Source organism: Pomacea canaliculata, linkage group LG5 (assembly GCF_003073045.1).
Source record: "Pomacea canaliculata isolate SZHN2017 linkage group LG5, ASM307304v1, whole genome shotgun sequence".
In the NCBI taxonomy this organism is placed as follows: Eukaryota; Metazoa; Mollusca; class Gastropoda; order Architaenioglossa; family Ampullariidae; genus Pomacea; species Pomacea canaliculata.
In genome coordinates this window covers 9,012,113-9,025,843 of record NC_037594.1, presented here as the reverse complement: position 1 = coordinate 9,025,843, position 13,731 = coordinate 9,012,113, and the positions used below count along the sequence as shown (strand labels likewise).

Genomic DNA, 13,731 nt, shown 5'->3' with positions numbered 1-13,731 from the left:
TTAAATTTTATTTGGGGCATAAAGAAGTTATGTTGGTTCATGCTGCTTGCTTTTGTACATAACATTTTTTTTATTTGAATACTGCAGATAAATGTGGGTACCTTGTTTTGTCTTTTGAGGATTCATTGGTTTTGTATGTGTGTGTGTGTTTTTTATTTTGCTGATATAACCCCATGGAAAGAGAAATGATATTCATTCAGGCTGTTTTCCCCCCTCCCTTGTTTTGTTCTCTTTATCCCTTACCTTCCCCTTGCTGTCTGTTATGTTTTGAAAACGAATGAGAATGTACACATAATTACTGGTTAAATGATGTCAGAAGTGCAGCATTTTATCATCTTGAAGCCAGTAGGCAACATCACTTGACCTCCTTCTTACCAAAGACTATTTTGACAGTGAAAATCCACTTTTTATGCTCCTTCATAATAAAGTTTCTTAAAAATGTTTTGCATCTTTTTTATTTCAGTCTTTATTGTGACACATTATAGCCCCCCCACTCCTCCTTCATTTTATTAAAAGAAGACATTGTTGGAATTTCAAGGTCTTTCATGAGTTATCACAAAACCTAGGCAAGAAATAAATTATTCTGTGGCTCTGAGGACAATACTAAACTAGCTTCTCATAATACTTCTTTCCTTTTTCTTTACAAAAAGCAGCACTTTTACCAGTTTCCTTCCTCCTTCACCTGGGACATATCATAAACTCATCTGTTCTAAGTTTCATAGTTTTGAATTATTGCTATATGACCCACTCCAACTATTTGTGTTTGTTTCAAGTGGTTGGTTTGAAAGAACAAGAAACAAATTCCTAAATAATATATTATACTTTTGGTTTAAAGTTACTTTATTCACAATAGTGCATCTGGTATATTCTAGAGCTTCAAATTATTAACAAAACATTCAGGTGCTTATCTGTGGTGAATTTTTCAAATTATATATCCTTTTTGGAAAGTATGAAATTTTTTTACAAAAAAGTCCTATACTTTATGATATAGTATTTTGTGTCTTGTCATTTCTGACACATATTTACTGGATGGCTTGGTTTTTGCCATTATTAGCCAGTGAGTAGAAGATGCAAGAATTGGATGCTTGATAAATATTCCAAATTATGCCATACATAGAAACTTCACTTCTCTGCTTGCCTACTTATAACACCAAAACATATTAGTTAGCAAAGTATTTTGCCTCAATCTAAATCTTCAAAAGAAACTGGAACAACCCCAGTCCAGGTACTTTCCCATTTTCATATCCCCATTCAGTATATTCTCTTCATTTTCACCCCTACCAAAGATCTAGTCAGCAGCTAGGAGGAAAAAACTATCTGGGATTTCTATTTGATATAATCTTTCAGTATCTGGGACTGGGGCATCCACAATAATCTGCTATGCATTATTCATGCTGCCTGAAAAGCTGGAAATGTTTTTTGACCCTTTTTTGAAAGAAAACTTTGAAAAGCCAGTATGCCAATACCTCCATGTTATTTTTTGCATGATTTTTTTGTGATATTTGTGGATCCAGTTTACACATGAATGGATCATTGAGAAGATGGAATGCCTTCATTTGAATGACACCTCTGTTGCAACGTGTGCTCTAAAGCAGGCATAAAACTAGCCTGAAAAAGACTTCAGCCTGTTTCCTCTTGTTGTATACTTGTTCCAAACTGATCATAATATATTACTTAAATGTTTTAAGGGAAAAGTTTTACCTTTGTTGATTCAACTTCCTATGGGATTTTTTTTTCATCTTATATTGTCACAGCTTTTCAAGCATGCTACACCTAGCGGTTATTTACAACACCAAAGTTTCTTTTAATTGACAGTAACAAAAAAAAGTGCATTGACTTTCCCCTTTTTATGAGATTCTATGCATTAGTGATTTTATTTGTACATACCACTTCATGTTTACTTCATGTACAGTGGCTCGTGATACACTGCAAGAGACGTTGGCTAGTAGTATACTCTACACAAAGTAACAACACATTCCGGGCTTCTGAAGGAAAGCATATTATTGCCTTTGATTTAAAAAAAATTCCTACATAGCTCCCGGGAAAACATTGCTATCATCAAAGTTATGTTCTTATAGGCATTTTACACATACCCACTTTCATTTGTTGTTAATGTGCTTTTTAATATAAAAAGTCTTTGTTTTGAATTTGTAACTCAGGTGGCTAGCATGCATGCACCACTTAATGAGGAGGTAGAGCATAGCAGCTAGAATGTTCCTGATGAGTGCCTCTGATATTTTTGTGACTGCAATAACAGGAGCTTTGTGGGGAGGCTTATCTGCTCACAATGCATCTTAACTGTTCTCTCTGATGTTCTCGCCCACTGTTTTTTCCTACCTATCAGCATTTGTCATCATGAATTTTATCTTGTGAAGTTTGGGTGATGGGCTTACTTTATCCTAGACATTTGTGTCATTTTTGTAATGAAGCTTGGTAATAGTGGCATTGCTATAATCAATGGGGGAGGGTTAAGTGTTAAGTAATTGGCTTCTTGTGGGGAAGTTTATGTGCACACAAATGCATGGGGTGCCCAGACATGCGCATTTTGCAGGAGTAAATTGTGGGTATGTTTGTGGATGTGTATATACATGTGCACTTTACCTGTGCTTGCATGCATGAATACACACAAGCACTAAGGCATGTGTGCATTGAGATGTAATATTTAGGAGAAGAAAACTTCACTTAATTACTAGACTAGCTGGTCCTTCCCATCTTCAGATTACCACTAAAAAAACTCAGGATCTGCCCTGTCACTCGATAAGTTAGTCTGCACATTGACGCAATAATAGTTTTGTATAGTTTGTGAGTATGACTTACATGTGACAGTGTGTTTGTTTCATAGCCTTCAGTTTGTTTATTTCAGACTGGTTAGCACTGACCTTTTTATAAGTCACAACAATACTTTTTAACAACTCATTTTTATCATGAGAGAATGGCAGAATTTATGCATTAATAACTGCAATGCAGGAAGGGCTGGATCTGAGTAATGTTTAACATGTTTATGCCACTAAAGTGCTACCTAGCTTAGCAGAGAGTTGTGGAGAATTTCAAGTCTCTTATGTTTTCCTATAATCAAAAATATGCAACTTTTAAGAGTAAAATTAAAGGTAGGAATAACATGGTGACTGATAATGCAGGCATGGTGCACCAGGAGTGACTTGTATTTTCTGGAATGTTGGAGTTAGAGTGATTGAAATTTTGATGGTTGTCCTGCAGCAGCATGAGTGGGTGAGCATGCATCAAGGGTTGAGCACAAGTGGTGACTCTCCCAGATTACTCCCCATCCCCTCCCATTGCACATTGAGTCTGATTCTTGCAAACTTTTAACAGAAATTTATCCCCTGCAAAACTTACACCAGATGATCAGAATACTTAATACTTTAAACAAGTTTTCACAGAAAGCATATGAGGGACATGACGGTAGTTGAGAGAATATAAGGTGTTTATTAAATTTTACCAACATATCCACTAATAAACATCATTTTCACAATGGAAGGGAAGGAAGATCACGTTTTACTGAGAAAAAGGGAAGACTAATAGCTGTATAGGGTAGAAGAATATAGTAGACTGGCATATATAAAAGCAATAATTGCCTGATTTACTATCTTTGCCTTACAACCTCTATAAAAATGTGTGCATGAGAGAGAGAGAGAAAGAAAAAAGCAATTCTCAGACCCTATATACTTAGTGAACAGCACTGGACAACGTGTTCACAAATCCTGCAGTTAAATTACAATTTCAAGTGATGATAACAAAGGCTGTACATTTTATTTTTCATTATTGAGTGTGGGACCAAGGTTGTGTGATTGTTATTTGCAAGTAGCAGCATCTTCAGAGATGGGTACTAAAATATACTATCCCAAAGATGAGGGACCAAACTGAACCTCTTGGTCATTCATGGAGGCCTGGGAAAAAGCTAACAGCCAAATGTGAAAAGAGGGCAATAAGAAACTAGTAAGGCAAAACAGGCCATTTTTCACTGTCAACATTGTCACGGCACTTTGACTTTCTGCATCATCCTCAGTAAAACAAGTATAAATCATCACTAACTTTATTGCATCATCAGTTAAAGGTTAAAGAACACAATTTGCTGGTGGAATCTTATAAGTAATCTCTGCAAGCAGATGCCATTTTATCTCATAAGTTGGATGCAGTGCTCACTCAGAGGCTATGAAACAAAAGGTATACAAAGTGTTATTTTCATGTGTGTAACAGAGAAAAAGGAATTTTGTATTTTTTTACATGTTTTTCCTTTTTTTGCATCATTTTACAAAGTGTACCTCTTGATTTGTGTCCCCCAACCCCCATGACTTTTAAATAATTTGGATTTTGCTAATTTGTTTTTTTTTTGTGTGCTTCTATGATGTGTAGGGGCTGTTTTGTGTTGATAGGCTTAGAAAGAAGTTGATTGTCCTTCCTTGTAGCATTTGGTTGGAGTATTTGTTAATTCTTGTTTTAGCTGTGAATAAATGTTTTAGAATCACCTGCAGTGACAGTGTCTGTTGTCTTTTGATGAATGCAATTGTGAGCTTCATTAGCTTACTATCATGTTATCTCTACATTTCATGAGATAAGCTAGTCTTAGTCATAGATGGGACAGTCAAAGATGTCAAAATAATTTTATTCTGATGAGCTACACCATCTTGTTGGAGATTCGGCCATAATCAGATCAGACTGACCTGCTTTTGGGTAACTTCATACCCTAGGAAACTATATAAACAAAAGAGACCACAAGTCTAAATTTTTTTCTGATAATTTGAACCAATTAATATTAGTTATGTACAGGAAGTGTACTAATACATTTACTTTGAGAGCTATACACTAAAATTTAAGTCTCTGGCTAGAGACTAAGACCTTTTGGCCATGATGTAACATCATTTGATTTTACCAAGAAATTGCTACTATCCTACCTTTCAGTCAATTCACCACAGCTGAGGTGTGCAAAATCACGGGATATGTATGTATGCATAGAAGGGAGTGCACTTACAAATGACTCTCCACATTAAAAAATAAGGCTTTCAGTGGAATCCTGTTGAAAGATTAAATCAATGAGCAGAAACCTGTTGCATGTTGCCCATTTATTGGCTATTCAGTTGTCTGAACTACATAACATTATGATGGCTCCAGACAACTGCCTGCCCTTTGTGCAACCTTTGAAATTAATCTATTTGAAAGATATAGCGGGGACCTGGCATTTTCGTTGGGTGGGGGAGTCTTCGGGTATTATTCTAAGCAGTCTAGAATTTAAAAAAATGTTGCTGCAAAACACATATTCAGATAGCAGATTAAATGCTGATAAGAAATAAGATCTACATTAATTTTTTTGTTTAAATCTAGATTTAGGCCTTATTCTGTTCTTTTACCAGAACCATGAGGTGACAAAAACTATGAACTATATTTATATGTGCAGGTTTTAAACTTATGCATGACAATGCTAATTTGTGCTCAAGACCACTTGCTTGAACTCGAGAAAAGGCTAATTTATTGCAAGTTTTAAAACTGGGATTTTTCTATAACCCACCCAGCTCCCCTACCCCCCAAATTAAAAAACCAAGCATGCATGCACGTTTTGGGATGTTTATAATCTTGACTAAATATATTGCATGATTATGAATGTTTAGAAATTAAATGGTGTCTAAAGCATGTGAATGTTTTAACAGAAACTAGTGACAAAGAGTTGAATAAGAAGCATAATTATTCGCCTTTTCATTTTACTTTGAGGTCTGCGTGTGTATATATATATCCTTTCATTTAATTTTCAGAGCTCGTTTTAAGTAATATATGGCATCAGCATGTGATCTCTCATAAAGTCCCAAGGTGCTGTGAAAGTGATTTATTTTTTTTGCACAGAAATCATGAAACAGATTTGACAAGCCTCCTGTCTAGCAAACCTAATCTGAAGGGTCAGATTTATTCACTGACATTTCACTTCTAGAAAATGAATCGACAGAATGAATGAAGTACTATCATTTTTGTCAAGTATTTCTGCTGCATGATTTCATCTTACTATTTTTCTCCTTGTTTTCTTTAAACATCTTGTTGGCAAGTCACTTCTGTCTATTCCTTCTTCCAAGCATAGTGGCAAGCTGATCACCAAATGATCTGAAGTCTAAAATTAGTCTAGAACACAGATGGTGCCCTTAAGGTGTTTGTGCGCCATTAAGTGGGTAGCGTCAGTAAGCTCAAAGAATACTAGAATATTACAATTCTATAAACATTATTGATTAAGAATCAAGTCTTTCTAGCTGCACTACAGTTTATGTCTGTATATGAATTATGGTCATGTCTAATAAACTGAATAAATCTTTGAGGAGATACAAAAAAAAATTACTTCAGTCACACACACACACAAACATTTCTATGGAAACAAAGCTTACAAACTTTGTTGCAAACACTTCAGTCTAACAATTTCTACAACAGATATGCCCCTTTTATCTGGAGATCTTTCAGCAGAATTAAAATGAAACAAGCCAAGATCTTTGTTGCCATTTCCAGGGTAGCCCAGCCAATAAATAGTGGAAAGCCATTAAGACTAGATACAGACCTAAAAAAAAAACCTACCTAAAAAAAAGTACACAGTCCAGTAGGAATAAATCTATGCCCTCCAGACCATCACTTGTAAGCACATTAATATGAAATGATTTATACAGTAAAAAAGCATAAGCACTTCTTATCTAAACTATCCTTTCTTTAAATTGTGTTATATATACATATGCCTGGCAGAAAAATATATATCTGAATTTCTCTACAAAAAAAACGTATTTTTTTTTTTAGGGAGCCTGTTTACACACATGTACTTATGGGGAACTAGAACAGAGTGTTAGGGTAAGTTTTAGAGTATAGGGTGGGTTGAAGGATGAAGCAGTTGTGAGGGGTTGTGTCACGAATCAGGAGGGTGAGAGATGTGCTGAGTATATCAACAGGAGGCCTTATAAAATGTTCTTGTTGAGATTTTCTGCATGAGAAAGGAAGTAAGATCTGGAACATTGATATTTTTGAGGACTTTCATGGTTAGGAATTGAGGATCCCTCCTATTGCCATATGTTTCCTTTTTTCCCCATACCAACAAATATGTGTGATTATGCATTTCTTTAAAAGTTAATGAAAAGTAAGTAAATTTGAATGTGACTAACTAAATTAGGAGGTATCAATATAATTTATCACAGATCTGCTTGCCTATCCACGGTTAGGAAAGTAAAACTTTAACAGGAATTTTACTTTCATCCTTAAACTAATAATGCATCTTACAGACATGTTCTCTATGGTTTCTTAATGACCATTTCAAAACATGAATTTCATTTAATTATGTCAGTCTTATACACTTAACATTTTTTCAATAGTTGTTATTCTTTGTACTATTTTTCAGTATCTTCCATCTCCATACACACAAATGACTTATCAGCCATCGCTGCAGGGTCCGCTCCTACAAACAATGGCAGCTGAGGTAACAATTTCTCAAACTTCCGTGTCAAAATAAATAAATCTGATAAAGTTTTCTATCAAAATGGTATAACCGTCTAAATTGTTAAAGATGATTAAGAATGCCTGGAATGTTATCAACATGTAGGGCAGAGAGAATGCGTTACATGCTGTAGTAGTTAATGCAAATAGCATATGCAGTAGCCTTTACTTTCGCAAGTCTATATTAAATCCTTTTTCTCTCTTTTTTTCTCTCTTTCCATGTCAGGATCACAGTTCAATTGCTTCTGATGACATCCCCCATCACCGCCATTATGCCTCAAGTAAATGAAGAGTTGTCTCCCGCAGTTATCTGCAGAATACAGCATGTTTCCTGCCTAGCACACGCTCAACTATTCGTTTGAGACCGAAAGCCACAGAAAAGGTTCAGCAGGATTAAAGCCAGAGGTTATTTCAGTCAAATGAAGACCATTTTGCCACTCCTGATCGATGGCGAACCTGCTATTTTTACCTGTGAATCCTTTATGGTTACCTCCGTTAATTGTACTCTCGATTTTCTTCCCTCACTCCACTATGTATTTCTTGTATCAAGAAGGATGTTCTTCTACATGCAATGCATAATGTACGGAAATAAATTGAGGGGCATGACACTGATACATGCTGATCATATTTCGTTTATTAGATAGCAGCTACAGTACAACGGATTTTTACATACGTATATCAATTGGTTTTATATGATGATAGCTGAGGACAAGAAGGCCGCATTCTGACGGTACGTTCGAATTTACCAATTTTCGACAGGTCTTAGTTTTGATAGATCAAACACAATTAATTTGACAATAAGGCTATGGATTAGGCTCCTGTTCTGGAAGAAAAAAATTGAAGAGAAGTGGCTATAATGACACCGCTTTATATTTCAGTAGTTTTTGACATTTTTACTCACGCCAGTTATTGAGGCGCGTTATTTTCATATTTTAAAAAATTCATATGACCATATTAAGAAAAAAATGCGACTGAGCAGTTAGTTTTTTCATGGAACTTTAAAAATATTAGGTAATAAGATAGTCTTTATTGGCGTTCCTTTTTTATTTTTATTTTTTTAATTTATTTATTTTTTTTTTTTTTGAGTTGCAGTCATGATGATGTAATATACGGTAAGATTTTTATAGTGTTATAGTGGTAAGCTGGTCGACATTGTTTAGAAACCTAGTGTTTTCTTCCACAATGTTGATTTGCGTCTTTCGTGCTGTGTTGCTGGTTAGAAAATATCTTCGTGGCATTTAAAACACAACGGATACAAATTTTTGCTCCTTTGCTAGAAGACATATGTCGGTGATACTGTTTGGGCGCGTTACTAAACGTAAAATAACACACTGATTGATTGAGAGACAGAGTCTGAAACACACCGAGATGTTGGCTGGTTGGTTGGGAAAGTTCTTCATTTCGCAATAGTCGAAGGGGAAATGAACCCAGTGCCCAGAAAAACTCCAACGCCCACCCTTGAGAACATGCAGGTGTCACAATGAGTGAATAAATGTACGGGAACAAATTTTATTTAGCGTGGCCAAGGACTAACAGTAGGCACACTCCAGTGGGTTTAAAATTTAATTGCGTGTCTCTACAAGCCCCGGGCCTCATTTGAACTGGTTCTTCCCCTCAAAGAAAACAACAACTAAAATATCGTTTATCACTCGATTCATTAAAGGCAGTTCATTAATGTCACAACTCCTCGCACCGCTCCCCTCTGTTCAAATTAATGGTGATACCTATGTTCAACCTCAAAAATGAAACAAATTCGACTTACCTGCAATAGCTGTTGATCGTCTGTCACATCACGAATCTATAAAAATGACTTCTCCGTCCACTCAATACGACCACGACGCACAGCACTTGATATTTTTCAGATTTCTCACCACCTTTCTCTCACAAATCATATGTCCGACTAATCAGTGAGCACTGAAGCAGAAACTCCAAAAATACTCCAGAACTGTAAGAATGAATAGTCTTGAAGTGCTTTCATCAAAAATAAATCTTTTTGGATCTTTGTTTTCCTTCCCCACATCATGTCTCCATCTCTTTCCAAAACAGCAGACGACTTTCTGTTATGTCCCCACTCCTTTGAAAAAAAAAAAAAAAAAAAAGAAAAAGACATTGGCCAAGAAACATCACATGACTTTCGCAATACAAACGTCATTTCCTGTTTAGGCCGAGTACACTACCTCCTTCATATGAAATTTGACACTGATGGTTTGTCGTGGACATATCGACACACCTCACTCACGCATTATTAGATCTAACAAGTAGAAATCTGGACCACTCCGAAAATATTTCAAAGACGTCAGATAAACACAAAAGCTCAATCCCTGCCTGGCGTAAAAACACGATAGACATTGATTCGGAATGCCAAATTAACGATTAAACTACGGACATGTATAAACACTCAAGTGAATATACATACGATAAACAGTTCACATTTAAGTCATCTAAATTTCGCCCAACTAACGAAGTAAAGCTAAAACAATCAATGTTTCGTGTGCTAAATTTACGAAGCACAATACGCCTCTTACAATAGCTAAATAAAAGTTCGGAAGAACTTTAGAAAGTGGTCGTCATCGTATTATATTTATTGTTAGTAAAGCCTTCTGCTCTTGATTGACGGGTACTTGCGGTGCCAGGAAGTGCTTGTGGCTGTGTCTCTGCGCATGCTCGCTGGGCGGCAAAGAAGGAAGGAAACGTGTAATCAAGTTCGTAGAAAACAAAATTATAAAATACTAATCAAATGACTATGAATTACATTAATTAGAAGAAGACCTTCCCGTTGGTTTTGGGACTCGGGGAGGGGAGCGGGAGAAGGAGACAACGAAATGTAGCAGGAGGGGTAGTAATCCCGGGAGAGAAGACCAAACATTAAGCTGGACGCCTAAACCCTTTCAACATTCAAGAGAATCTCATTTTTCTTTTCGTGAACACGGTTTCTTTAAAAGCTCAAGAAAGCCTTTGTTGCTGTTTACAAAATTTGTATAGAAACGTAGAGTATGTGCAAACTGTACTGTTTGATTCGGACTTTTCACAAACTGCATGGGTGAGCGTGATTTCGCTGTCTGCCACGACCCTGGCGGATGATTGTACTTTCTGTTTCATGGATTGTGGCCTTTTTCAGCGTTCAAATTTATTGTGACTTTTTGCATTAGATGCGATTTTATGAAATTTCAAACATTTTCTTTTTCACTTTGTAATGGTTTGCTTGGTATTTGAAAAGATATGACGCTATTTTGAAATGAATATTTTCCTGATTGTGAAATTTTGCAATCAGCTGTATTCTACGAAACGTTCATTTTTTTAATTTGAATGCGTTGAATCTTTTTTTTTAAACTGGTGTTGTTAACTTGGTTCTGTGAGTGATTGGTGAAGAAGTGTGTTTAGTTTTTATTTTAATGTCACTTTAATGTGTAGCTGATTTCCAGACTTTTGATGTTGTCCGTACATGATGTAATAGTGGTTGTTTATGGGTTTTTTCTTTTGGCTAAAAAGCATGTCACCATCTGTAATGCCTTCAAGTAATTAATTTGACGTGGGGATAAAGAAAGTATAATTGTGACCAACAATTAAGTCCCCCCACCAATCGAGTAATCTTTTCCGAGCTGTGTACATCGAACACAACAAAGTTTTTTTTTTCTTTTTATTTCTCATTGAAAGGCAGATTTATTGCTGCTTCTAATGTATGAAATTTATGACAATAGAACTTGAGACAGGATGATTTGACAACATGTTCCCAGTGCAGACTGTAAATCCCGTTCTACTGTGTCCATCGGACGTTGAGTTCTTGTTGAATGAGTAATCCCCCTTCTTCCCCTTTACTGACTGGATATTCCAGTTTTCTCAGGTTTATGTGTTACAAATGTTTTGGCACCGTTTTTTGATTGCTTGAACAGACTTTATTTTGTTGGCATATTCCACTGTCTGGTATGGACACCAGCAGATATATGAAAAAAAAAAAATCCTACAAAATGACTGCTGTATAATGCTTTCAGTATGTCCACAGGTAATAATCAAGGAAACAAGTGTCCGCAGGGAATGAGTAGAAATAAATGTTGGCATGTACGTTTGTGAACAGATGTGCATGATGTTGTATCGCGAGTATTCTAATTGTTCCCAATGATAATGAACCTGTGTTGAGAACAAGAGTCTGCCACTGATCACGTGTGTAGGGATAGTCTTGACTGAGCACGAATGACTGAACAGATGCGTAGAGAATAAGTGTCGGTGAACATAATATGCGCGAAGAATAAGTTCATATAATTTTGTGAACAGATTGTAGGGCGAAGTTAACATGTCTGCTTGATTTCTTATCGACCTCTTCTTGCTGTTGATCTGTGGAACGATTATTTAGCATTTTTTTAATGGGTTTCAAGAAAACTAGTCCTGCGTCCGCTTTTAAAAATATATATAAAAAGAAAATCAGCAAACTTCATTTGGGCTTTTATAAAAATTCAGAATGTCATCGTCTCTGAGCAAGGTTTATCTGTTTTGTCCCACGTATTAAGTTCGCATGAGTCTTGTTTGAACAAAATATAGTTTGCTCACATGTCAGTCTTAATTTTTATTTAAAGAACCTCATCTTCAATGGAAACCTGAAGCAGTTCTCAACTAGTCAAAGAATATAGTAGCCGGTGTTCCGCTGTGGTCAAATGATATTAGCGAATTGTCCTTTGTCTTGTGTGCTCATACCTGTAATTTCTCGATCTTTAGAATTGGAAGCGCACAGGTTGGAAGAGATCCAGGAAGTTAAAACAGACACGTAATCGAACAGAGAACTTGTAGATTATATAATATAAACTTTACATTCGTATATTACACGAAACTTTTAAAACAACTGTTTTACTATTGAAGAATGTCTAGTTACGTTTCCTAGAAGACTTGCCTCACCCCCGTGTGGGTGGGTGGCGTTTCATTAATTGCGAGTGTTTGACCATTGAGATGATCATAATTTTTGTTCGATTCCTTCAGACTTTAATATAAATGTCGAGACATGTCCATGCGTCTTGGACTGGTATTTTAAAAGATAACTTTCTAAAATAAGTAGTTGTTTTATTTTCAACTTTCTGCACATTTTTTAAAGAGGTATATATTGATCCAAGTCAAAATTATGGCCATCCACTGACAACATCTCCGTTTTCCAGAGCTTTGTGCACCTCCAAGTTGCCTAGAACTTCCGATTGTAGACATGATTTTAACAAATTATAGTGCAAATCCTACAAGTTATTGCAATAATTATTTCTGCCTGTTCGTTCAGCGTAGCGTCGATTGTCGTGTCTATCTGTAGCTAGTCGATTACCTATAGCTAGTCGGATTACCTTGTCTACCCAATGGTGGTAGTCGGATTGTCACTCGAGTACCTTCTAGTGCGGGAGTTTGCTTACAGCAGGCAGCTGATGGCTATCACTGCCACGTCAGAGTTAACTGATATTCGTGGGGATGCTTCTGCTTCGTCTAGTCTCCCTGTTTCTGTTTTCTTCTTTACAATTTACTTAATTATGTCTTAACCAATATAAGCAACTTTCGGAAGAAGTTCGTTACTATCATGGAAGAAAGCGTTTTATTTTCCTAGAGTCAATACCTAGTGCAAGAAGTATGTCCACCTTGTCGTCTACTGCCTTCATTTTCATTTTAATGCTCACGTGTGACTTGCCAGCGACGCTGGTGAAACTTGTGTAAACCGAGAAAAAGCAATCTAAGTGCCTCTTCTCTGATGCCATTCTTTGCTGGTTTCTTTTTCTTTAATTTCAGATATTTCTTGGATTAATTCTGTGTATGTGTAGTTGAATGTGTTGTTGACAGTGCTGTTGTGACTTGGCAGCAAGCTGGAATCACTGTGGTGCTTGACAGAGGTGTGATCATAATGGGATTCTCAAGTAATGAGATACTTGTACACTTTCAGAGTAGGCTTCGACTGATTGTTGTGTTACCTGTGAAATTTTGGTGTTTTATTGATTGTTCTTGTGTCTCTGGTGTTCCTTTTTCAGTAAAGCCTCATTTAATGCTTTTTTCTTTGAGTCATACCATTTGTGAGAAAAGTATTTAAATTTGTTTAAATTATGGGCAGTCAGAATTCTTGGGGAGCTTGTGTGAGAGAATTGTTTTGAAGGAAGATCTGTAAACACGAGCATGGAACATAAAATGCTTTTACAGAATTCAGCAAGAAAAATATTGTCAACCTGACTGTAAGGACAGGCATCTGCAAACTCAATGTCACAGTTATATCTAATGACACATTTACCAAAGTGAAGTGAAGAATCACATACAGTATTCCTA

General features: G+C 36.2%; 1 protein-coding gene and 1 long non-coding RNA gene across 16 annotated transcripts in view; one reads left to right on the top strand and one right to left on the bottom strand.

Moving 5' to 3' along the window:
- Positions 1–9,354, bottom strand: part of LOC112563616 — an 85,855-nt gene extending 76,501 nt beyond the window's left edge. The window contains exon 1 of the long non-coding RNA XR_003099082.1: positions 9,224–9,354. This is a non-coding gene — a long non-coding RNA (uncharacterized LOC112563616). The remainder of the gene's footprint in view (positions 1–9,223) is intronic.
- Positions 1–13,462, top strand: part of LOC112563615 (RNA-binding motif, single-stranded-interacting protein 3-like) — a 141,672-nt gene extending 128,210 nt beyond the window's left edge. For 14 of the 15 annotated variants that reach the window (XM_025237755.1, XM_025237753.1, XM_025237756.1 and 11 more), the window contains 2 exons: positions 7,367–7,444; positions 7,688–13,462. In XM_025237755.1, the coding sequence (XP_025093540.1) occupies positions 7,367–7,444; positions 7,688–7,750 (141 nt within the window). In that variant the 3' untranslated portion in view covers positions 7,751–13,462. Of the gene's footprint in view, positions 1–24; positions 4,490–7,366; positions 7,445–7,687 lie in introns of those variants that run through there. The other variant, XR_003099081.1, reaches the window with a different exon arrangement.
- Positions 13,463–13,731: the final 269 nt, after the last annotated feature.